The sequence below is a fragment of the Hippocampus guttulatus genome, chromosome 12 (assembly GCF_054856545.1).
Source record: "Hippocampus guttulatus isolate MCC_2025c chromosome 12, RoL_Hgut_1.0, whole genome shotgun sequence".
Classification (NCBI taxonomy): Eukaryota; Metazoa; Chordata; class Actinopteri; order Syngnathiformes; family Syngnathidae; genus Hippocampus; species Hippocampus guttulatus.
Window position 1 is genome coordinate 15,907,509 of NC_141272.1, and position 27,723 is coordinate 15,935,231.

The window sequence follows — 27,723 nt, forward strand, 5'->3', positions numbered from 1 at the left end:
ACAATAAGAAAGGAGCCATCTGATTAGCAGTGTGGTTACTATATTTAATCACTATACAGGGTCAAAAAACAGACAGACAAACTCTCTCTCTCTCTCTCTCTCTCTCTCTCTCTCTCTCTCTCTCTCTCTCTCTCTCTCTCTCTCTCTCTCGCACATAAACATATACAGAGTTATATGAGTGCTTTCACACCGAGACACATGAACACTTTCTCTCACACAGAATCCCATTTGCAAGCTCTTCAATTAAGCACTGAAGTTGCAGGAGTGTTCTGGGCAATATGTTACATTGACACTCCTACCCAATTATGGCGAGTTTTTTTGGTGGCAACTGCAATAACAAGACAGATATATTTTTGGTTTGCAGAACTTTCGATTCGACAGCAAAACTTTGCCCGTTGGACGTCTTTTAAATTGAACATGCTTTGGTCATTGAAATGTTGGGCTATCTAGTATTAAGCATGACATGAATGACATAAGACATGAACCAAGTAAATATTGTCCATTACTTCCCATAAAGTATGAGTTCTTATGACATTTTAATGAGCCTATACACATGTGAATACAGTGCAGAGCTGCCTGTGAAGCAGAGCAAAGGTTTCTATAACGACCAAATGTAAGTCTATTTTAGCCAAACAGAATCCTCAAAAAAACACTTCTGGAAAAGGCTCAGTGAAGGGAATGAGAAATTGTGCAGTGAAATACTCCTTAAGTATTGTGTGATACTTGAGTAAAGTACAAAATAAACTTGAACAAAAAGGAAACAAAAGTACTTCCATTACAACACACCCTCTACACAGCTACCTGTACACCTTGCATTTTCTGATAAGTCCATATTTTATTCTTGTACTGAATGTTTGCATTTACATTCCCATTCAATAAGTAAGGGTGAATTAAAATAAAACGTGAAGCGATGGCGATGCCAGTTTGGACCATTTATGGTTAAGAGCTGGTGGTAGATGAACATACTTGCTTTTGGGATGAATGTGTGTGTGATGGAGGTTCCCTGCATGTGCCAAAGCAGCTGATTTGGGTTGGAATTTGGCACGGGAGAAGCACAGTGGGTGGGGAGTTGGCAGGAACGCAACACTCTTTACTCGGGATTGTCCAAAACCCACAATTTTAATCTGGATTACCCCCATCATTTCCCTCTATCTGTGTTTCCCTCGTCAACCCCCCCCCCCCCCCCCCCAGTTTGCCTCCCAGGCTTTTGCGCTCTTTCCCTTTTCCGCTGCTCTTTCTCCTGCTCCTACTTCAATCTCATCCCTACCAGCAAAACCCGAGACTAAGAACCCAATGGCTGTTATGTTTCCATGGTGACACATCATGTCACTTCTTGTGCTTGTCACGTGTGCCATTGATCTACTGTGAATGAGCTCTCTGAAGTATATTTTAGTGAGTCTATTTTTGGTGTCTACGTTTCTATTTTTACCTCTACTTGATCCCTTAATCTGTTGCCAAGGTAACTGCAGCATTTATCTTCACAGAGATTGTGGTGTACAGTGTTGCTGAATGTTTCTCAGAAGAAAGCCCCCATTTATTAATCTTCAAGCCATTCATCATTCAAACAATACTGTACCAGTTTTGAGCCATGGTATAACTAATTTAAAACATTCTCCAACAAGTTCGGCTCATTTCATTTTCCTGAAACCCATCTGGTATATTCACTGTTTTATAATGTAATTATAGATGGGAGTGTGGGTACATTCATGTTACTTACAATAGTTGTTTGTCAGTGACGGAGCTAAATAATGCCAATCGACTCTATTTTGGTTGACTGGTGTAAAAACGGGACGAACTTAATTTTTGTGCCACTGCAAGTCTAGTCTCGCGTGTTTGGGACCACATTGCACACAACTGGGCGTTTCGGTGCACGGGGTTGCCTTGCCTCCAACTCATCTGACATTTTGGTAGCAAATAGTTGTCTGCACTTGGCGTAGAAACAATTTTTGGTACATTGTGATTTTCTTGCCGGGGCAATGGTCTAGTTCAACGTGTTTATGAATTTGGTAGACACACTACGCCTCACTGGCTGTTTATCCCTCGTCCCCCAGCGCATCTGCAAATTTGGGTGCAAATAGCAGACTAAATTGCTGGCATGATGGTCGAATGGTTACCAAACAGTGCAGAGGTTAGGAGTTCGATTCCGGCCCCCGGCCATTTTATTTGGAGTTCGCATGTTCTCTCCGTGCCTGTGTGGGTTATCTCCGGGTACTGTACTCTGGTTTCCTCCCACATTCCAAAAACATACACGATAGCTTAATTGAACACTATATATAGGTGGGATTGTGAGTGCAAATGGTGTTTTATCTATGTGTGCCCTGCCATTGGCTGGCAACCAGTCGAGGGCGTAACCCGCCTCCTGCCTGAAGTTAGGCGGGATAGGCTTCAGCCTAACTTCGGGCAGATGATAGATGGATATAGTCGACAACATTTTAGATGGGCTAAAAGAAGGTCTATTTTGCAGTGCAAGTGGTCCAATGCGCTACTGGTGTATTTGATCGAGGCGGAGGTCGACAGATTCGTAGCTCTGCGGATGTGTGTGGTGGACGTCATTTTATTTCATTCATAAATATGACACCAACATGCATTGAGCAGTTCCTCTGAATTACCAATTGAACTGATAATTATCACCATTGTCTGAAAAGATATTTTAATAGCACCCTGTGCGGCCACCTGGGAGTGGGCTTCCACAGCGATGCAACCCCCCCCCCCCCCCCCCCCCCATCGACGTACAATGTATTAGGTGCATGTTGATTGGCTGATCCATAATAGATTAATCTGAATGCTGAAGGGGCATTCTGCTGGGATAGAGGGGGCTTATCCTGCGATAATGGTCCCTCCACATCCCGAATATGAAAGTATTTTGGGTTATACACTGTATAACTGAGCCGGAAGACTTGATGGTTTTCTGTTTCCGCAATGTCAGTCACAGCATACTCAGGTGTGCGCTACGACTTCCTTGAATTTGACGCAAATGGGGGATGGAAGTACACGTTTCGGCGGCATCCCTCAACGGTGCACAAAGGCGCAAATGTCTCATTACACCAGTTCTACTGCCATAAAGTCTAGCAAAATACCAAAAGAAAGAAAACCCCACCAAAGAGCACAGTTAGACTCCGCTTTGCTCTAGACTTGTGCCTGGAATCAAAGTAGGGCCCGAAATATTCAGTTGCACAAACAGACAATGCAAGTAGATGCAAGTACTGTATATGATGATAAATAGCATTATTAACAATCTGTCATGGGATATATGAATTGCGATGCTGCTCTTTGTCCTATTGTTTACGGTGGCCCAATAAAGGCCTTCTAGCTGACATATTCATCCATTATCCGAGCTGCTTATCATCATGAGGGATGTAGGCATCCCGCAGCATATCCCAGCAGTCTTCGGCCAGTAGGCAGGGCTCACCAAAAGAACCAGATGAATTTCCAGTACTTAAGTCAGGGCATCATGCCACCGGGTACACACTGAACTGGTCGTCACTCTGGGTGCTACTAAATGATCAGAATGAATTTTTGGTATTTGTTGTTGCTGTTTTTGGCTTCTTATGATGCGCCAAAAGAAATAATTAGGTCGTTCAACATAAAGCTCTTTGTTGAGGGTTGGCATATGACTGTCAGGTTTTGCGTGATGGTAGTTGTAGGACCCCAAAAAGCAGGGAGGATTGGCCAAAATGTATTTAACAAAAAATACACACAGCAGTACAATGGAAAAAAAAGTCGAAGTACTCAAAAAAATGCCTGGAAATCACAAGTATCAAACCAAACTACAACAGGAAACAAAACATGACAGGAGCACACGTATGCTCACATACTCACAGCTCACAATGACCCAACAAAGACTGGCACAAACTCAGGGAACTAAATACAAGCTAAGTGACGAGACAACGAGAAACACCTGGACAACACACAAAGGGTTGAGGGAGCTAATTGGTTACACACAGGGAACACTGATAACGAGAACAGGTGGCGAAAAAAGGGCACATGAGGAATCAAAACCAAACGTAACCAGATCGAAACATAACAGTACCCCCCCTCAAGGGACGGATCCCAGACGTCCCAAAGTCACCCACCGGCCGGACTCTGTGGAAACAGGGTGGGACGCAACACTTGCGTCACCGGGGACGGGAACAGAGGGCGACAGCAACCCTTGCCTCGCCGGAAACAGGGACGGAGCGACAGCAACCCTTGCCTCGCCGGGAATAGGGACGGAGGGCGACGGCAACCCTTGCCTTGCCGGAAACAGAAAAGAGGCAGTGGGACCAGGCTAGTGATGGGTCCAGCGACACCGATGCGTTGACGCATGCGCCGGGCTCACAGAGCAAACCACGTGTCGGTGCATGTGCTGCTTCATTACATCACGTGATTGACACGTGAACTGCACCGGCGCAGTTTAGACTGCATCGGCTGCGTTGACACAGTCCAGGCTGCTAATTGACAAGTGAACTGCACCGGCGCAGTTTAGACTGCATCGGCTGCGTTGACACAGTCCAGGCTGCTAATTGACACATGAACTGCACCGGCGCAGTTTAGACTGCATCGGCTGCTTGGCACAGTCCAGGCTGCGCCACTTAGTCCAGGGGGCGTCGACTCAGTGCAGGGGGCATTGACGCAGCAAAAGCCCGCACAGGGTATCTAAGGAAGTGCGTCTGGCGACACGATGCTGATTGCCGAAACAAGCCAGACCTCCCCCTCGCTCGAATAAAAATATATGTTTGGGCAATACGGAAAACACACTGATTATCAGAAAAGATGTGTCCGTCTGACTTCGAGCGTCATGTCGGCTGTCATATAATAGGCTATTATTATATGAGAAGTGCTTTATGAACGTTTGTACTGTACGTCGTACTCCAGTTGATTGAGAGGTCCTGCCTATAAGGGGGAGTTCCAGAAAGTGACTGCGAGTGAGCACACCGCATGTTTGATGACTCTGCCACGTTGTTATTAAAAGTCACATAAAACGTAAACCTTGTCTGCTGACCATCATTACATCGGCTAGGCTAGCTTAGCTGTTGTCGTAGTTCAAAGCTTAATATGTGCCGTGGGTTGGGTCGGCGCCGCGAGTACGTGCTCGCGCTCACAGCAGAGAGCAGCAGACTATCGACTGCTGAGACGTGCTTCACTCGAGTGACGTTGCTACAGTACGTGCATATTATGGAGCAGCTTCCGGACAAATTGTCCACCGTGTAGAGCCATTTTGATCTCCTTTTGGAGAATAAGGTATTTATTAAAATCTCCTTGTCTCACCAAGTGCCTCTCGGATTTTTGACATGTCTTACTCCATTGTGTGTGTGTGTTCTCCACAACAGGGGAAATAGCATGCATTAAACGCAACAGACTGAAATTTAAAACACTGGAGCATCTTATTTTTCTAAATCAAAATTTGTGAAGACAAAGGCCACAAGCATCCTCATTCACATGATTTTCACATTATTGAAACACATTGAATGATACAATATGAATGCATGGATGTGAATGATATTGTCAAGGGTCAATGTCATCTTTATTGTCAAATATGCTTTATGTATGACATGCAGCATAGATTAAATTTCTTCCTCTCAATCCTCAGTGCATATATGCATGCAAACATGCTGTGCATTAAACACACACAGCTAAGAAAGGATTGTAGCTACACTGTATAAAAAAGACATGTAATCTGAACAGTATAGACAATATAAACAGCATAAACAATAACATAAACAATGGCGCTTGTGGCCATTGTGGGTAGAGTGAGGTAGTGCATTGTATACACGTCATCATCAAATCAGTTTGTTCAGTCTGTCAAGTGGGTTGGCTGCAGGGATTTTGAAGGTCCAGCAGGTGGCAGTGGTCAGCGACACAGTATCAGTACAGTATCAACACAGTGTGTCATTGTGTCGACACGCCTCATGAGGCCTCATGGACCCATCACTAGACCAGGCCTCTAGTCCTGCGGGGTCCAGTAGGTTGGGTCATTCTGTCACGTTTTGCGTGATGGTAGTTGTAGGACCCCAAAAGGCAGGGAGGCAGGGAGGAGCAGGGTGGATTGACCAAAATGTATTTAACAAAAAAATACACACAGGAGTACAATGGAAAAAACACTAAGTCGAAGTACTCAAAAAAAAAATGCCTGGAAATCACAAGTATCAAACCAAACTACAACAGGAAACAAAACATGACAGGAGCACACGTATGCTCACATACTCACAGCTCACAATGACCCAACAAAGACTGGCACAAACTCAGGGAACTAAATACAAGCTAAGTGACGAGACAACGGGAAACACCTGGACAACACACAAAGGGTTGAGGGAGCTAATTGGTTACACACAAGGAACACTGATAACGAGAACAGGTGGCGAAAAAAGGGCACATGAGGAATCAAAACCAAACGTAACCAGATCGAAACATAACAATGACTGCCCATGACATACATCAATTAAATTCAAATTGAAATTAACAGTATGAGTTCTTGTCACTGAACATGTTTTGGGCAAACAGCCAACTGGGGTTTTGCATATCGATGCCAATGTGTCTGTTTATATTTTGTTTTTGTTTTTTTAAATACATCCTACTCAGTTTGAATACCTGTACCTTTTAACGAAGAATCTTCTGTTCAGAGAAAATGTTGCCTCTGATGACATAGTAAGTTATGCTGTATCATTTTATATCTGATTCCCTTCAGGTAGTATACAATGTGAAATATTTAACATATTGACATCCCAAACCACTTTTTGGGAATTGAGGTTGGATGACCAGTCATTTGAATTGTAACACAAGTGACGACTTACGTGGCACTTTCACAACCAAGAAAGCACTTCACACCCAAATTTAGTTGTGTGTCTGGTTTTATGGTTGTTAGAAAGCACACATTGTTGAGATATTTGTGGTTCTTAACGTTTAATGCATTGATGGAATCTTTTTCAGTCCCCTCTTCAAAAGTCCTAATGTGTCAATGCCCTTAGAATGAACCCCCAGACACACATGTGCACACGCGTGCACACGCACAATGTGGGATAAAATAATGAATGGCATTGTCCATTTTTCAGTCCAGTACAGTAGAGTGCTACTTTTGTAATCAAAAATACATATTGTGCTTGTCAAGGAGGTGGGACATACTAATGTCATTGTATTGCGTTGAGATGACATCGTCAGTCTATTTACCGATGTACTACAAACAGCTCTTCCCAAATAATTTGGTGCAGGGGAGTTCCGCCCCATTAAAGTTACAAACACAATAGCACGCAATAGAACTCAACTTGAATCGTATTTGATTTTGTGCAGGTGTGTATTTTGTATCGTGTCTAAAATAATGAATACAACTGATGTCATCTGAGCAAATGAGATGATTTGGAATACCTGATCGGAAACCATTTTAATTCATGTTACCAGAGGTTTAAGAGCCCAAACGTTTACACTAATGCTAAAATAACTATTCCTGGGCGGCATGGAATGTAGTTTTATCCCTCTCTGAGGGATTGGATGAACGTGGCAATGTCAGACACAATCGGCTTTGTGACGCCCTGCGACATCTGGGAGAGTTTGTTTTTCTGTGATTAAAAAGTATTTGTGTGCACATGTGACTGAAGAGGTGTCCTTACCTTTTATCAGATAAATAGTCAGTCTCTATGACCGAAGTACACGACATTCTTCTATGCATTTGAGTGCAGTTGCGTGTGTATGAGTGGTGCATGCCCCTTCGGAAGAAGGTGGCCATGCAGCGTAAAGGTCTGACGGCAGGAGAGAGTGCAGCCACCTCAACCCTTCTGTTACTGGCCTCAAGCCTCGGAACATCCCTGTGGGCTTATGAGTGTGTGTGTGTGTGTGTGTGGTGTGTGTGTTGTGTGTGTGTGTGTGTGTGTGTGCTTGGATATAGCTTGACGCCAGATGACCCGCTGTGAACTCGGAGCTATTGATAAACCACAGCAGGATAGTCTCAGAGTGAAGCTACAACATTCTCAGCTTGATATTTGATGGAATAGAGATGCGATGTATTGCTATTTTGTGTTGGAATGACCAATCGCATACAGTCAGAGGCTGAAATAAATTCATTCAAATGACACAACTGTCGGAAATCTTCAGTGCTGTGAGGCAAAGGCCTTCTCTACGGGCCAAAACATTAACAGCCAGCATTTACAACCTGAATTCTAATACGATGTTTGTTCCATGAAATAGTTTTAATTTATTCCCAACAGTCTGTTCTCTTGTTTTCAATCTTTTCTCTCGGCTGCACTGCCTTCAGTACGTGTAAGTGGTTATTTATTGATTTATTTATTGCGTATTCAATCAGATTTCAAACACTATGTGCTGCCTTGTCCATCTAAAGCTTTGCGTCTACAAAATCTGCCAGTACATAAATAGAGCGTAACACAACTTGAAGGTGGTCTGCAATGGGACGGGAGAATATTTATTCCTTGGCATCTCAAAGTCACTGCCTACAACTCTCCTAAGGTGATGGCATTTGATTCATTTACCAATAATTGCCGTCATGTCCTACCTGTTTATAATGCTGAGAAACAGAGGGAGACTCTGTAAATAATTTTTATCCAAGAGGGGGATTTGCAATTGTTTTGCTGACAGAGAACTATTAACATTAAACTTAATCAAACCTTTATTGAGCGGTGTTATGACACTAACGCTGACTCTGTATAGCAGGCAAGGCCACAAATGTGCTCCAATGCTGCCCGGTGTCCATGGTTCATCCGTACAGAAGCTCTGACAGAATTGTAAAAAACGTGAGGGACCTGATCAGAACATGGCAGGCTCAGTTTCACAGAGATGAAGAAGGTTGATGCACAACACGGACAGCATATTATCACATGCTCTGCATGGAAAACGACGTTAAGACATGCCACTATATCCACTCTTCATCAAGCAATTTGGCAAAGTGTAAAAAAAACGGGATATTGTGGTTGTTACGGTATTTTTTAGTTTTTTTTTTCCATTTACTCACTACAACTTTTTGCGATTGGGATGTAGGACCACACATTTCCAAACCAGGTGTTTGACAAAAATTCAATTATAGATGCGGACAAAATATGGGTATACATGCAAAGTATGAGCTGTTCATATCCGTAATTTTTGAGTATACATTTTGCTTTGCATGTATAAAAGATTCACTATTCTAACCAAACATAACGGGTTGGAAGCAAACAAAATAACCACATACTGTATTTTTTTTCTCCCAATGGAAAGGGATCTCTTTCATCAAAATTGCAATTGAAAGATGTCACAAAACTGCTGAACGGCAAACCAACATTGCAAAAAGTCATTCTGTACATTTTTTTAAAAATCCACTCACTCAGTTTTAATATTATTTAAGAACTATTTTTCTCCTCCATATCATTCCAAATCCACCAAAAATTCTTAGGCCAACTCAAGTTGTAATATCGGGCAATATAAAACCTAGTGGAAGCGCAACTAAGATATGTATGCCATCTAGTGGTGATTAGTGATATTACAACTTAAACCTGAAGTCAACCCCTGCAAAATGTATTGTATTGTATTGTGTTGTATTTTTACCATTCGGCACCTGTGCGTTTGCACTTTCAAGGATTTGTTCCCCCTTTTTTTTCCCCCAAGATTTTTTCAGATTTTTGATTGCCCATGTTACCGCCCGTTTTTTTTTTTGTGGGAATGTTTCAATGTTTTTATATTAAAAAGAAAATTGAAACAGAGACACAATGAGGGACAGAGAAGGAGAGGGAGAGCTGAGCAGGGAAAAGGCAGAGCTAAGTCGAAAGGGAGCAGGTTAGTGATGAAGGTTAAAGGCGTGAGTCTGAAAAGGATTAACGGATCCACCATAACACTCAAGAGGTTTAAATCACTGTCAAGTGCTGCCAACAAAGAGAAAAATCTCACATCGTAACGCCACCACTAAACTCAATGCCTCATTCAATTTCTTTTGAAAAGAGCATCATTATCTTTAAGCTGTGTCTCATTATTAAGTTTCCAGCAAGCTTTCGAAATAAATTATGGATGAAGTAAAATCAGGGCAATAGAGCCTATTTTCCCTCCAAATCTTCAAAGCGTCTTCAACATTGCAGTCAACCGGCAGCGTACGGCTAGTCCAATAGAACCTCAGCAAAAGCAAGCTGTTTCAGTTTACTTTGCTGCTCGCCGGCACACTTCTCTCTCCCCTCATCTCCTTTCTGCTCCTTGCCTGTTGCCTTGGTAACTAGCAGAAGGATGTTGAGTGGAGGGGGGGGGGGGATTGAAAGGATGAGAAACCAGGGGAAAGGAAGGAGTGGGGAGGGCAGGGGGTTGCGATGGGGTTTCTGGGTAAGGAATCTCAGCTGCTCTTCTCCCTTTTCATTTCCACAATCACGTCTTCTTATTTCTCACTGTCAATGACTTCCTCCACTTTGCCTCGACTTCTCCGTCTTATCCGATTTCACCGCCCTCTTGTTCAACACTCACTGAAATTTAGCCATGACACATATGATGTGGTGTGTAGTTTTTACAGTTTGCAGAACTGTACAACATCATAATAAGCGGCACGTCTACTGTATGGACTTTAACAAAACGAAATGTTGTCCATTATTAGAAGCAGCTTTGCACATTCAAAACATTATACATGATGGTTGAGAAGCCATTTTGTTTTCGTTTTGTTTTTTCGTTTTCAAAATTAACAGGCACGTTTCAATACAAAATACATTTGCACAGCGACTTCCTCAACACCCCGTATAGTGAAGCGGGGGTCGCAGGGGATGAATAGACAGTATATACAGTCGCATGGCAGAAACCCAATTGCTGCACTTGCTTTACGTGTGTGCAATGTGTTGGCGGTTTTTGCATAATCCCCAACGCTGGCGTGGTCACGCAGGCAAAATATTATTCAAAAGGAACAACAAACAGAGTCTGCTGGGAGCAGAGGGTGTGAGCGTGCTGAAACCTGCTCATAGGAATCTAAATTTGAAGAAAGCGAATGTGCGGAGCAATGAATCGTGGTTACTTCTTGATTATTTATAGGAGTGAGAATCTGTGTTCAGTAATTTTGTGTTTGAAAAAAAAAACAATTTCTGTAACATAAGCAAGGATTAATTGCACAATTTGAAACTAATACCGTATTTATTCAGAAGGGGTTCTTGTCTCCCTCCAATGTAGATGTTCATTCAAGCGTCTCCTCTGACTCTTAGACAAATGGGGAGTCGACTGGGTAGGCGGGGGGTTTTACTGTACGGGTTAGGATAATCTCAACGTATTTGAATGCATTAACAATGAAAAAAAAATCTAATGCAAGAATCCTCCCTTGGCCCAGTCACAGATTACATGCAGTGGGTTTGCGTGTTGAAACTATTACATAATTCATTCTCTGTGATGAGATTTTCTTCCATTGCTGGTTTCCTTACTGACCCCCTCGATGTCTCACATACTGTCCTGCCACCCGGCAAGTTTCTCTTTTAATTTAAGGAGATGTCGTCTCAGCCGCACTGGATTTTTTTTTTTTTTGGGTGACTTTATAATCTTTTGATCCCAGTCTGGAGCAGATTCATTCTTGAACACAATTTGATGTCCTTTTTTTCCCCCTGAAACCGGAGAGTGGAAATCGTTTGTAATCCCCATCTAGTTGATGTTGTATTTATTGCTTGTGATGAGACACGAAATGTTTTTGTGTTTTATGCTGCATTCTCGCATTCTATAATTGGGAATTACCTGCACCAAGTTTCTTAATGCAGTCATGACAAAGACCCCCTCCTAGCTCCCCTCCCCCCCATTTTTTTTTTGCAGCCCCTTTACTCTTTGTCTTGGCAGCTCATCACAGGTGGAAAGACTGGCATAAAAAAATGCCCTCATATTTTTCCACTTTAGAGGTCATGAGTGGTCTGTCGTTGTGATGAGCGGTGCATGTCAACTGCGTGCGCTCACGTGCTGCAAAGGATTATCTCTGCCCTGTGAATCCACATCTGTGCCACACAAGACTGGCAACACGACTGTGATTGGTAGATTTCCCTTCACACTTCTAAATTCAGTCCAACTGTTTTCTGGCGAAGTCTCGGGTTCAGTGGCCAGGGCCTTTTCCTGAATTCACATTTTACAAAGTAGCAATACAATTGAATTCATGTACAGCAGGATCGCTACTAAGAATTATCTTTGATAGTTTGATGTGCTTTTTTCCCCCTGCCTTATTCTCTTCCTGTGGCTAATGCACTTGTGGGAAATGAACAAACCACAAAATTCAACATTTTTACATGAATTATACAATGTTATAACTTAACAAGAGATGCCTTTGTTCGCAATCATATTATCGTAGATCAACTGAGTGTTCCCAGGTCATGCAAATATGTGTGCAGGCACTTGTTGGGGGGCAGAATTTCTCCCAAGAACCATAAAAAAACACCTGGCATGCACCAGTCACACTCACGATGTGATTTCCTTGGCACCCTTTCCTTGGGTGGAGGACTTAGTTGCCTCAATTAGCAGGGAAAGCACAAGGAGATCAACAGGAACAGCCAGACTATTTCACCCACAAACACAAAGTAAACTCAGTACCGCTTCACAATAAATGCTTAGTTAACACCATATTCCACGCCATAGCCCTGTGTGCCCGATTAATTTTGTTCTCCGAATTCAATCCTTGTTAAATTTTCTCCCAGTTTATCACGGTATCTATGACAAAGTGCGGATGGGCGAGTGTGCTGAGACCAGGAGGCTCAAAGGCACAGTATGCTTCCGCTCGCAATCTAACCACAGATGTCAGCACATTCAGCCTTGCCAATCGCATTCTGATGTCGACTCTCACATTTCCCACGTTCGGGCAACGCTTTCTGTTACAGCCCTGGTAGAGTTGAATGAAGCTCCCTTGCTGGGCTCAACTTCAGAGTCAGCCTCATCGAGGGGCACCGCTCAGTGCCACCATTAAGGTTTAATTAGTGTGACACGTGCGATGTCACGAGAATGTGATGTCCATTAGCCTTTCCTTCCCGCTTTATTTACTGACAAAACCATTTATTTGAAAGTCGTTTGTGTTGTGTGGCCTCATCTCTTTCCCCCCACCTTGTCAACCTTTGCAGTCGTAAGATGATCCACTACCACCCTCCCCCTTGCCTCTTCGGACTCACACAACCTAGATGACTCTCAGCAGCGAGTTGACATGACAATGAGGGTGCCCCAGAGCACACATCACTATCACGACATGGAAATGAGTGGTAGTCTAGAGAACTGCGATGTTTTGTTTTAGTTTGTGTGTGTGTGTGTGTGTGTGTGTGTGCGTGCGTGCGTGCGTGCGTGCGCACATGTGCGTTTTTGAGGGGGCTCATATAGATTGCACCTACGGTGGTCTCCCACATTGCCCATTGCAAAAAGCAGTCCTGCCCGCGACCCTAGTTAGGATAAACGGTTCTGAATGAATGAATGAATACACACTGTATACTGTTCACCCTCAGTATCGGTCGATTACTGGTTTGACCGTTTTACCAAGGGTTTAATAAATCAAGTTATCAATAGCCCCTAAGACTGCTTGCAGAAATCAGTGAATGCGCTACGTCTTTGAAGTTAATGACAAGAGTCCAGCAGCTTTTTTGTCCTTCCTCTTTTGCTGTGGAGGGAGGGTGAGGGGTGAGCAGTCACAGGGAGAGTGGTGGAAAGTAGGGATGGAGGGGGACAAGAGAGGGTCAATGCGATCACTCCTGCTTACATAGCCTTTTTGAGATGTTGATACTGTACATGTGCATTGTCCGAACCCCCCCCCCCCCCCCCACAAACACACATGGTGGTAGTGGGTACGAGTTAACATGAGTAGCCTGCCGGTCTGTTCCAAAAATAGATTACAATTGATGGGACACTGACTACTAAGATGAATTGAAAGAGAAGAAGAAAGTTTTTCTTTCTGTCTTTCTTTCCATATTTCTTCCTTTCTTTCATGTCCATCCATCCATCCATTATCTAATCCGTTTATCCTATCAACGCTCGTGGGTGTGCTGGAGCCTATCCGAGCTGTCTTCGGGCAGCAGGCAGGTTACAGCCTCAATTGGTTGCCAGCCAATTGCAGAGCACGCATAGACAAACAAACATTCGTGTTCACAATCACACCTAGGGGAAATATAAAGTGTTCAATTAACCTACGATGCATGTTTTTGGAATGCGGGAGGAAACCGGAATACCCAGAGAAAACCCATCCAGGCACGGGGAGAACATGCAAATTCCACACAGGAAGGCCACAAACCAAAGTGCAAAGTAAGGCAGACGTGCTAACCAATCACCGACCGTGCCGTCCCTTTTTTCATGTATTTAAACGTATCTTAACTTTCTAAATGTACGCTCAAGTTTTTGTTGAATTTTGCATGGAATAAAATCATCTGGATCCAGGGACTCTCAGGTTTGGCGAGATGGTAGAAGACCCAAAAAGCAGGGAGGCAGGAGATGCAGGAGAGTAGAGGAGGAAGAAGAGTGCGCACGCTCACGCTGTGTGTGTGCACCAGGCGTCAATCACAACTTAATTTAGTTCAACTAAATTAAGTGTCGGTGCAACACTTACAAATTATAAGACGAAATTGCGCAAAGCAGGTTGACGAAGTGCATGAGTTGACGAAGCGCTGTGTCTGACAGGCTCCCACTTTCAGCATCACTCTACAGTAGGTTGAACATTAGTTTCATAATTGAGTGAATTAAAAATAAGTCTCGTGCCAAATTTCAATTAAGTCACCATTCTGTTATGAGATATGCCAACATTGCCATATCTCACAACTGAATGGTGACTTAATTCGAATGCAAATAACCATCTTACATCAGCGTATAGAGTATTTTCGGTGTTCTCACCTGCACTAAAAGACATGATGTGTCCACAACAGGCTCTTTGTAAACACACACTGTACCTGCTGTTCATCTGAAAAAGGTTGCCAAATTGATCTGCTTGTGTCTGTCTACACAGCAAGCTAGCCCATCAGTGTGAGGCCGGTGTGTACTCATGTACTCGTGTTTTCAAAAATAAATCTCTAGGGAAACAGAAAATAATAACTTATCAATTCAGCATCATAAATTTGATATTAAAGGGACGCTTGGGCAGAGATGGTCAATTATTCACTCTCAAACTCAGTTTGTCGTTTTTTCTTGTTTTTGTTTTCCAATCTAAATTGAGAATTATTTGGAACCGTAATCGAATGAAGGAAAACTGGAATCATTCAAATTCTAATTACCTCTGTTTTGTTTTCCGTCCGTTGCACCCCTGGTAGTGACACTGAGCACTACAACACCTGAGCTCCATCCATCCATCCATCTTCTACCGCTTATCCGGGGTCGGGTCGCAGAGGCAGCAGCTTTAGCAGTGAAGCCCAGACTTCCCGTCTCCCCAGCCACTTCTTCCACCTCTTCCCAGGAAATCCCGAGGCGTTCCCATGCTAGCTGGGAGACATAGACTCTCCAGCGTGTCCTGGGTCGTCCCCGGGCCCTATTGCCGGTGGGACATGCCCAGAAGACCTCACCAGTGAGGTGTCCAGGAGGCATCCTAATCATCCTTGTAATGCCCGAGCCACCTCATCTGGATCCTCTCGATGTGGAGGAGAAGCGGCTCTACTCTGAGACCCTCCGAGTGACCGAGCTTCTCACTTTATCTCTAAGGGAGAGAGCCCGGGCACCCTGCGGAGAAAACCCATTTTGGCCGGAGTCTCGTTTTTTCGGTCACGGCCCATAGCTCGTGACCATAGGTGAGGGTTGGAACAGAGATCGACCAGTAAATTGAGAGCTTCGCCTTTCGGCTCAGCTCCTTCTTCACCACGACAGACCGATACAAAGTCCGCATCACAGCAGACGCTGCACCGATCCGCCTGTTCATCTTTCGCTCCCTCCTGCCCTCACTCGTCAACAAGACCCCAATATACTGAGCTAAAGTTGAAGAAAAAAAAAGCGGCGAGCGGGAATTTTGATTGGCTGGTAAATTTAGAGTCACCAGCCAATGTGGCTGGTGACTCAAAAAAGTTCATTTAGAACCCTGCATGTATACACACACACACACACACACACACACACACACACACACACACACACACACACACACACACATCATCTTTTTACTTGTATGCATACAGAGCCATAAATCCATGATTAATGTAATGAGGTCACGTTCGATGGGCTATTTAATGCTGTGCACTTTCAGTCACATGAATTAAATGGAGCCATTCATCATGTTGTCGTTCATGAGATTCTCATTAAAATAAATGGTGGTGATTCGTGAGAGATGATCTTGAGTAGAAACGGGCTCAAACCTCAAGACAGCGCTCAATCAGCAAAAATATCTTTGCGTGCAGTCTGTATTTAGACCGACAGTCCGAGTAGCGTGAGACAGCCAACGTTCACGCACAAGCAGTGATACGCAAAAAGCTTGCTGTCGACATGCTATTTGCTTGGCGTTAGATCTGAAAAATAAATGAGGGATGAATGAAGGAAGAAAAGAACAAAGGGAAGCATTTTGCTGGAGAGAACCCAAACAGAAAGGAGGACTATATTGTGGAAAAAGAAGCGGTTCTAAAAGAAAAGGGGAGAACAAATTTGTTTTTTACAAGTGGGCAGTTGATCAGCTGACTTTGCTTTAGTGCCTGATTTACAGAGATGTCTGTGTCTTCAGTTGTCAATGTCTTTTGAAACCACTAATCTCTTGTGAGAGACAATATTAATGACAACTCGAAACTGTCCCAAGGTGTGAGTGTGAGCGCGGATGTCGCATGTCTATATGTGCCCTGCGATTGGCTGGTTTGAGCCGTCTACTGCCCAAAGACAGCTGGGATAGGCTCCGGCACCCCCCCGGCGACCCTTGTGAGGATAAAGCGGATTGGAAAATGGTTGGATGGATAGAGATAATATCAACTGTTGATCTCACAATAGAAGGCAACTTCTAGAATAGGAAAGCAACAGAGCAGGGGGGGTGGGGGGGATCCACCACCCGAGGGCCTAATAGTTGACGAAATGGTGAGGAAATATTGTCTGAAGTCCAATTTGAGTTTTCATGTCAGGATGTCTGAATTTGGTGTCAGAAGTGGGATAGCTGAACATCTGTCGGTAAATCTGATGGACGTCACCGTGTGGCCACCGAGGTTTAGTTCGGTCTCCCCTATGCCTCATTAAAAGTTCTACAGATGAGAGGATGGAAGGATGAAGTTAGCATTTACATAGAGCGCAGAGATTAATTCCTACAATTAATATTGCGTACAGTACAATTTGTGTCAAGAAATCATGTATGAAGCACATATTCTATACTAGCCTCATGTTCATCTTGTCAGTTTTACAATTTTCATTGCACAGTCCCTTTGTTGTGTTCTGTTTACGTTTGGCGCCGTTAAACATATTCAGAGCTGCAGTGAACACAAACCCGACGAAAGACAAACAAAGCGGATCTGAGTCACGGGATTGCCCAAGTGCGGATATTTTGTGGCATTTTCTACCCTGCTGATGAACTGAATTTTTCTTCCCTGGTTCTCATCAGGATGAACAGTGGCCAAGAAGTGACAGCGTGTCGCTCTCCATCATGAACTTGGTGTTTTCCATTTTCTTTACCTCTGTGATCTAGCACTTTTGCTCTCTTGCTGGTGAAGGGGATGCTTTCCCTGACCTTTATTCAGAGTCGCCCCCCCCCCCCCCCCCATTCTTATGCATGGGCCATTTCTTTCAGAGCTACTTGGTGTCTCAACCGCCTCGACAGAGCGGTTGGAGAGTAGGTCACAAGTCAGTCAAGATCATCTTTGTTGACTAGAGTGCACCACCTTCCTTTGCAAAGTCACTGTGGTTTACGCACTTTCATTAAGTGGTGCATTCATCTGCTAGAAATTACAATACTAAAAATTGTGGCTGATTGCTCACAACCTGTACCTACGTTTATGTTTAGTAGGCGTCATCCGTTCTTCCAACAAAGCTTGGTTCCGACGACACTAGCATGTTTCTTTTTATGTATGTCGGACGTACACAGCCTTTTGCAGTCTTCTGTCGCCTGGTTACCCTTCTCGTTACACTCCATACTCCGCAAACCTACGAGCGTCTGATCTGTTGCTGCTCACCAGAGAGCAGAAGATCGTGGTTGGTCTGTGACCTGTCCATGTGAAAATACCGCAGGATTGTTGAGGGATTTACCGTACTGGCCCAAATATAAGACGGCCCTGATTATAAGACAACCCCCTCTTTTTCTGGTACCAGGAGGGAACGAGGAGAAGCATTCGGTTTCAGTTCTCCGCACGTAACCCTAACGATCTCCCCCTTCACCTCCTCATTTATTGGGAAAGCTACTACATAGGTGTGTCCAACCTAAAGGGTGGGGGCTGTTGAACACACACTGAACTTGTTTGACTATGTGTGTGTATGTGAGTGCAAATTACATACATGTGTGCAATTGTCACAAAAACATCACGTTGCAGCTGGTGTTGATATCTCCATTCACTGTTCACCCTTGCTCACTGTTTAGTCTTAACAGTTATCTCTTCCCAACCACGTCCTCGGAAAGGTGGTTGCGTCCCTAACCTTTCACACAGTGCACCAAGCATTCTTGATTATAAAAGTGAGTACATAATGAAGAATATATAATGATTATAGATGTGAGTAAATAATAAAGGATATATCTTTATTGAAAGGATCAGCGTTCTTCATTGCAGGCAAAGTCAACTAATGATTGCAAGCATAAGCGTTCTTCTTTGCAAGCAAAATCAAATTATCATGACAGGCAGAAGCATTCTTCTTTGCGAGCACAAATTGTCTTTGCGAGAATCAATCGAATAATATGCGAATGTATGATAAATACATTAAAATAATAAATCCAACAGATTCTCTCAAAACGTTTACTAGACGTGAATGGGCCCTAGCAGAGTCCGAAGGATGGCGCAACACAGGAAACAAACTAGACACCGTGTTCTGCATTCCATCAAATGCCCATAAAGGTGTTACTCATGGCAGGTCAAATCATGACCAAGCAGTGGATTCTTTCCAGAGGTTTTCCATTTCCCTTTAGGTAAACCAAGATCCAAATGATTGATTATGCAACAAAGAAGAATCAGTCATTGATTTGCTTCTTTTTTTTGTTCCTTCTCTAGGATCCTGTTGACAGTGGTTGTGATCTTCCGCATCCTGATCGTGGCTATTGTAGGCGAGACGGTGTATGAAGACGAGCAGACCATGTTCATCTGTAACACCCTGCAGCCGGGTTGCAACCAGGCGTGCTATGACAAGGCCTTTCCGATCTCTCACATCCGCTACTGGGTATTCCAGATCATACTGGTGTGCACACCCAGCCTTTGCTTCATTACCTACTCGGTCCACCAGTCGGCCAAACAGAGGGACAGACGCTACTCTTTTCTCTATCCCATAATGGATCGGGACTACGGTGGACGGGATGGAGCACGGAAGCTCCGCAACATTAACGGAATTTTGGTTCAGCACGGTGGTGATGGCGGCGGTGGGAAGGAAGAACCTGACTGCTTGGAAGTCAAGGAGATCCCCAACGCCCCGCGAGGCCTCACGCACGGGAAGAGCTCCAAAGTACGTCGACAAGAAGGGATCTCTCGTTTTTACATCATTCAAGTGGTGTTCCGTAATGCACTCGAGATCGGATTTTTGGCAGGCCAATACTTCCTCTATGGCTTTAGCGTGCCTGGGATTTTTGAATGTGACCGCTATCCGTGTCTGAAGGAGGTGGAGTGCTACGTATCGCGGCCCACGGAAAAAACGGTTTTCCTGGTCTTTATGTTCGCAGTGAGTGGCATTTGCGTGGTGCTCAACCTGGCCGAGCTCAACCATCTGGGTTGGCGCAAGATAAAAGCGGCCATCAGGGGCGTACAGGCCCGCAGGAAATCCATTTGTGAGATCAGGAAGAAAGACATGGCGCATCTGTCCCAACCGCCCAACCTGGGGCGCACACAGTCCAGTGAGTCAGCCTATGTCTGATGGTGAAGAGTAGAGGAAGAGGAGTGGGATGAACGTGAGAGTGTGACAATGAAGTAATTATGATTCGAGTGGAATGAAGATACCGCAAAGGCTCAAACCGGATGAATCACTCTCTGTGATGACGGAACGACACCCAAGCAGCCACCTTGGTCACTTCAAGAGTTAAGTCAAGAAATGGAAGACTCAAGAGACACATAAAGACAGAAATCACGATGGACACATTTTTATCTCATTTTTGAGAGATATTCTAACTGCCATTTTCTACTACGAGCTCTCTCTGAACTGGGAGAGACAAATGCTCGCAGGGCTGGACAGAGAACAAGCAAATGAGGCTGCTTTGTGTTATTTGGGGACACTGGGGGAGATGATGGCAGTCTCTTGACGCATCCCATGGTGCTTTTCTGGACTATGTCCACTTCACTGAAAAACAAAACAAAACAAAAAAACCCCCCAAAAACGGATGGATGGAACAGAAATGATGAGCGGCAACAGCACAAAAACAGGGAACGGAAGACCTGTCAGAGGCACGATAGGAGAAAAGAGTTTGTGAGTGTGAGAGACTAGGAGGGGGACATGACGCTCTGGCAAAACGTGAAAGAGGGGAACAGAGGGTGCGTGGCTCCGTCGCTTCCTCCCGCGGCTGAAAATGAAGCCAAGCGAGAGGGAGCTGCTTCTGATTATCGTCATCCCCATCCAAGCCAAAGCCAAGAGAAGAATGATGGTGTTTATGTTTTGTCTCTTGGCAAAATATTATTCTAACACAAACACAGCTAGTACCGTGAGCACATTTTTTTTCACTCCTCTTTCCTATCTCTCGCTCGCTCTTACACCAGAGTTGGCAGCTATGTAGCGCCGAGGGGGGCTTCGGATGACAGTAACGACCCTCGCTGCTCTCCTTCTACGTCGATGTTGGAGATGAACTTATGGACACATGGACTTGGTGTTGTAAATGTTTGTCTCTCCCAAAGCACAAAGCAAACGTTCCTCCTCGCAGCGTTCCAGGGTGCTGAGGGTCGAGGGAGATCCTGTCCGGAAGGACGCGTGGGAAAAGGGAACAGAAGGAGGACAGAGGACTTGAAATGTATCCAAAATATCACAATGGGTTCTCATTTTCTTTTTAGAATGCAATGGTGCCATCAGTGAGAGACCGATTTATCGTTGAAAAGATGAATAGAGTATATGAGTGATATTTATCCATTTAGAGTATATCCAAATAGATTTATTTATCTTTATGTGTGGGGCGTTTGTGGCATCGTTGTTTTTTTTTTTTCCTACTGTATGAATTGTCTTTTTTTTTAATGTTTCATTTTATTTTTCTCAATCTTTTTCACTGATTAAACTGTTTAATCGGCACATGGAGAGAGAGGTTATGAGTTTTGTTAGTTTGTCCATCTTCTTGAGGATATGCACCTGATTTTGTTTTACCCAATGCTTTTACATGGTTTTTTTTTGCTTGCTAATTTGCATTTCAAATGCAACAATCAAATTTAACATGTTGTTTTTCCACAGAGAGCCTCGATTTGCGTTTTCAAAATCAGCTGCACGGGGTTCAAGCAACTAAACTGAGGCCTGGGAGCCATGTGAAAAAGGCATGTTTACGTGATGCAATGTTATTGAAGAATCAAGATGTTGTTTGGAGAGTTTTTTTTTTTTTTTTTGTGCATTGAAACCCGTGAGCGGATTTCAGCATGCATGCAATGTAAAAGACAAGTCGGAGAGCGCTCTGAAAGTATCAGAAAAAAAAATTAAAAATGTTGCACCTTGATTTATCAAGACAAGTGGGAGAGTGGTGGACTGAAGGAATTTTGGCTGAGAATCGCAGTTTATGGGGCTATATTGGCGGTGTAGTGGGTAGTGGTACTGCTGCACAGGCGAGAGGTTCTGGAATCAAAATCTCATCTCGGGCTTCCTGTGTGGAATTTCACAATTGGGTGCTGCGGCTTCGAAAAACAAAAAAACAAAACATGCATTTTAGGTTAATTGAAAACAAATAAATGGATCACAGGTGTGAATGTGAGTGTGAGAGGCTGTGCCCTGTTATTGACTGGTGACCAGTCAGCTGGGATAGCAGTCTCGAAAAATTCTTGGTTCTCAGACAAACAGATACAGTTAACACACTGAGCCTGTGAAATAAGACACAGTACAGGGATGGTTCGGTCCCCACTTTGAAAATGTCATTCTAATGTACGGTATATTACAGTTGTGGAAAGACACAAAATGTGATTCCGTACTTTGGACTGCTTCATCTGTCAGGAATAAGCTTCAAGAGGTGGTGCAAAGGATGATGCAAATATAGTTTTGCTGATTCTGCCGCAGAGACAAAGAAATGTCTCAACGCAGTGGCGATCTCAGTTGTAACCAGACAAATGAAAAAAAAATCCAGATTGCAGATAAGAATAGCTGCGGCGTTGCATCAGCTTCAAACTTGAATACTAGAACTTCGCTTATGAGGATATTGCTAGAAGATTTCCGAATTAGGTGGGGCCCATATAAACATGACTGTAATTGTCATGATTTTTGAATATTACTTCATGAAAAATGTCAGGACACGCATAACACGAGGACGTCCACAACATCCTAATAGCTACTTGGCACAAGACCGCATGCCAAATATTTGAAAGAAATGTTGCTCTCCAAGTTATTGCAATCAAGCGACTGCAACATATTACGCTTTATTTACAATCGGATACATCTGATGCACTGAAATATCTGACGCGATTTGTTAGGACTTCTAATAACATTTCCCCACAGGTGAGAACAGAAACCAAAATATAAAACACTGCCTTCACTTGGGCAACATGACTCCGCTTACTTTTTGTATCTCGGCCCTTCTCGATGATGTCATTTTACGGCCAGTGTCCAGTTTCCGGCGCCATATTTGAGGGCCTGCACACAAACGGAAAAAGCAAAAAGAAGCCTTACCCATTGTTAGTCTTACTGGTCATCGGCCTACTTACGTCTAGTTGAAAGTGAAAAAGCTCCCTATTAGGACACCTGTTCATTACATCGACACAACGGAACCAGTCTTTCGAAATCGATATGTAGAAAAACTGAAGTTGATTGGAGAAAAAGACGAGAGGGAAAAGCAGTCTCCTCATTTAGAATCACTGCCGGCATCAGAAAGAATACTTTCTTATCTCCAGTTGAGGGATTAGAGCAACCGTGACCCTAACCACGTTTCTACCATTGAGCCTCCACTGTACTTGCATTCGATTTCAAGAGCGCTCTAATTCAAGACTGTTTGTACAAGCCCCAACCTTAAGGGATCATTTAGGAAGATAAACGACTTCGCTGAATTGGAGCCAAAACCGTCGTGGTGGTCCTCGGCAACATTCACTTTGCAAATTGAATTGCTTTATTACTGCCTTCTGCTTCTATATTCATATTGAAACATTAAATGCCAACATTGTGACTCTAAAGCATTCAGGATTTCGTTTCCTCTTAAATCTGTGAGAATAGGAGCATACAGTACAGAGCCATGGAGCGGTTACTCGTCCATTCTTGTACCTCAGTGAGCCACCAACAATAGTTGTCCTTAAAGCAATGACTCATGAAAGTTATCTGAAGTCTTTCCTTGAAAACAAAAAATGATGAATTCAACAACCGTTGTCCAACGTCCATTAAAATCAAGACTGCGCTTGGCGCTAATAGAGTTAGCCTTGCAAATGTGTGTCATAACACAACATGGCCTTCTCTTGTCAACAAGCACACACTCCAGTCTGTCTTGGAACGACAAAGGACAAAGGATGACGCTAAAATCTCACTTCGCCACTCACTCACACTCTCATTATCTCTCCGGTTCTTCCAGGTGATTATCCCCAGATTTAGACTCTTTCCAAGCATCTTGGATACTCCTCATTTGGGATTGATGTGCTGTGCTGGGCAGATACGCTGACAAGTACACTCCAGAATAGCTAAGAATAGAGTTGGAGTCTTGGCTTGCTCCTCAGTTCGAGCTCGCACTTGTAGTAAAAGGCTTATCACTGACCTTGAGCCTTAAAGCCAAGCCAATGTCCTGTGCTATCTGCAGCTCCTTCTGCAGTCACCACCCAGAACTGCTCTCATCTCCGCAACGCAGGTCACTTCTGGCATCTGACTCTATTTTTAGAATATGATGGACACACACGTTGAGCTTGGCGTGCAGCTGCCTAAGATTCTGTCATTGTGGGACGTAAAAGGACACACCGGGGAAAAATGTGTGCTTTATCAGTGGTCCACCACTACCCAAAGCAAATTTCTTCCAACATTCAACTACTCTCCACACACAGTCCGCTTTTCTATTTGTCAATGTGAAATTATGCAAGTTTTATTTTGGGGGATTGGGGGGCGGGGGGGGGGGGGGGGGTCTCATTTGCTTATCTTTTCGACGTGTGGGTTCATGTTGTTGTCTGTTGCTCTTAATGTGCACTAACATGTCAAAAAAGGAAAGTTTTTGTATGTTAAAGAACAAAAGATACAAATATTAACAAGAACGGAAAGCCTAAAAGACTCAAAGAAAATATGTGACGTTGCCTCCCTTGCCAAAGCGAAATGCAACATTTGATTTTGATTTTATTTTAACTGCATGTGGAATGGATAGATTAAGCATGTTTCTGTTTCCTTCAACAATAACTTTTAAATACACTGTACATAAACTGTATATATAAATATATATATATAAATATATATACATGTATATATATATATATATATATATATATATATATACATGTATATATTTTTTTTTTTCCGCAAGCTGTTGCATCACAATGCCAAGTGTATATAAATGACCGAGGTGTTCAGACGGTACAGACGCAATACCAACTCGGTGATTGTAGTTCAACAGACACCCAAAAGATTTGGATAACCCCAACATATTCCACTTTTGACCTTAGGATGCATATGAAAATACCTTTAAATGTATTGTACAAGAGGTTAGACTTTATGAGTGAATAGGTCCAGCAAAACACAGGGTATTCACGACTATAGGTATGCAAACTAGACCAGAACATTCCAGGGTTCAGCTCCCAGTACAATGTCGAATTAAGATACAGTTTAAAAATACATAGAATTTGTTGGAAGGTTTTTTATTTTTTCAGTGAAATGATTTTTGCAAAATGATAGTTTCAGTCCAACAGGCTCAGGAAAAAAAAAGTCGTTTTGAAACAAAAATCACTTTTATAGATATAAAAGTCGAGTAAAAAACGATTTTGGTCTATTGGTGCTACTGGGTTTCGACGTCACCAAAAAAACTAACGTCACTGTAGGCCCAATCATTTGTTTTCCCGTTTACAAGTGCTAAGCAGGTGTCCTGAAAATCAAGCTCTTTGCCTTGACTGTTACAAAAAACACAAATACTCCACCAATTTCTTAAAAACACCAACTCACAATCAGATTCCTCAGGAAATCAGCACGTGTCATTAACAGAGAGGCGCACTCTGTTAACATGTTTCTATCCTTTATGCCACTGCCAGAAGAAACCCATGAAGGCCATGTTTCCACCAAGCAGTTCCCGTTTTTTTTCCATGATTCAAAAATTGGGAAGACATACCACGTCACTGTTTTGAGGTACTCCCATTTGACACATTGCAGTCTGAGAGAGTCGCAAGGAATAATTAGAATTGAATGGGAGGGATGGACTATTCCCCCCCCCCCCTCCCAATATATATTTATACAGCCACATTGCTAGAACGACGGCCACAAATTCCTAGTTGTCCTCCATATGCTGCCCTTTGTTTTACAAGATACACTGGCAACAAATCGTTGATCACACTGCTGTTTTGTAACTCGTTTCGCTTCCAAATTGTACGGTGACAAACACAACTGAACTGCACTGTTTGGTGGAAAGGTGGTTTAGGGAATTACATTGCCAGTCTTCAGGGTTGTCAGCCCACGAGCAGACATCCAAGGGCTTTTGATTTTGATACAAACATACTAGAGCCATAGTTGGAGGGGAGTGGAAAAAAAAATTCGGAGCGCTAAAGACGAATCACTTTTATTGAATATTTTATTAAGAGGATGAGGGAAGAAAAGGGAAATGAAAACTCTGTGCTGGAGTTTCAGATGGAGGCCAGATTAGCTGGGTTTCACCTCTCACTGATCAGTAATCTATGAGACTGACAAGAGCGATGACTTGATCTAATTACAGTGAGCGGAAGATTCCGGCACCGTGGATTTGATTGAGGACCCCCGTGCCACATGCCACAGTCACTCGGGCTCAGGAACTCGATTGGGACCTGCAGTCCTTTCAATTTCAGGACGTTCATTTTTAGAAGAAACAAATCCAAGTAGGGAAATGAAAAACATTTTATACTGCCCCAGGCTCCAGACCACCCTTGCCTCATTACTATGCACGCATACACACTGTGGGAGCAGCTTCCCTTACAGTGAGGGGTGCGAAAACCACACCTTTAGCCAATATTTGGCACCCCGCAAGTCATCAATATTTAATAGGATATAATAGATGACAAAAACAAATCTAGCCCTTGAGATGTGAGCATAGTTTTTGTAACCATTATGTGCGACACATGTACATAAATGAAAAAGATTACTTTTTTTTTTTTTTTTTTTATGTGATCATGAATCCAACATACAAAACACATTCTTGGGGTCTTCTCTTGAACTGCAGATTCTGAAGTGTACTGTCCGTGAAGAACCTGAAAGGTTTACTGTATATTTCTGACTGGTGTTCTGTCTGTAAAGATTGAAATAAACCTTGAATGTTACATCACATGCACGATGCGCCGCCTGATTTATGACTTGTGTGTATCTCTGTTCTTCATTCTGATGCGTGTACATGTGTACACGCCTATGTGTGTCTTTCAGAGACGATACCATACCCATATATTTTTTATGCAGCCCTTGTATTGATGCCTGTGAATGCAGTGATGATTTAAAGGTGAGCAATTTAAAGCAAAGAGCTTCTGCGCGTCATATTTCAGATATTTCAAAACTGAATAGGTGATACTAAAACCTTTCAGCAGGATTAAATGCCTTGCACCATGGCACTGATGAGACCAGAGGAAATATACCCTGCGTGTTTGATGTCCCCCCCTCCGCCCCAACACAGTGTACTAGTGTGCTACTGTATATATGCAAAACTCCACGAGAGCTCCTGAAATATTTACATGCACGCACTGTATGCATTGTATTTCATTTACTGCGCTGTGGTATGTTTAATGGCGAGTCCAACACCAACCCACCATTTTTTTCCAAGGTCACATGATGGCTGCGCCGGACTGGGATTGAAGGCTCGTTGCCACGGCGATAAACCAACCGGTAATATCTCTAAGCACAGGCAGGATTAATCTGCTGACAGATGGCTGGCTGCTCAGCGTCACTTCCTGAAAAAACACAAAACGACACACGTACACACTAACGTACGAGTCATTTTCAACATCACCTTCCTCATATCCTGTATTTCACGATTACTGTCACCTTTATGTCTCCAGTCAAGCAATGTGCAACAGTCCGTAAGGGGCGGTATATCTTCTGATGGCACCCTGTCATCATTAGCGGCATTATTTCGGGCCTCATCAGCGTCATCCTCTCTTTTCTCATTCATTACCACCATCTGAAGCACCTTGGTCATGACTAAAACCTGCCCCGACTGTATAAAACTTACTGTTTATAAGAGCTGAACATCATCCTTGTAAACACAGAGGGAAACGCTAAATTGGAATCCCCCCCCCCCCAAATTGCTTAATCTGTAATTCAATCAACGTTTTCTAAAAAAAAAAAAATGTCTCAAAAGGTAGACATATTACACATGTCAACCAACAGTTTTGCATTAAAATTTTTGTTTTTTGGGCATCTTCAGGCAAAGAGATGAAATGTGATGGATGAAAGCAAAGCGGGCTTCAAGTGGACAAAAGGTGAGACTGTATTTGTCTTGACGTGAAGCATGATGAC

At 43.3% G+C, this 27,723-nt stretch overlaps 1 protein-coding gene across 1 annotated transcript in view; it reads left to right on the forward strand.

The window, feature by feature from the left end:
• The window catches only part of gjd1b (gap junction protein delta 1b), a 33,124-nt gene extending 8,982 nt beyond the window's left edge, over positions 1-24,142 (forward strand). The window contains exon 3 of the mRNA XM_086126177.1: positions 18,984-24,142. Within this exon, the coding sequence (XP_085982303.1) occupies positions 18,984-19,833 (850 nt within the window). The 3' untranslated portion in view covers positions 19,834-24,142. The remainder of the gene's footprint in view (positions 1-18,983) is intronic.
• Positions 24,143-27,723: the final 3,581 nt, after the last annotated feature.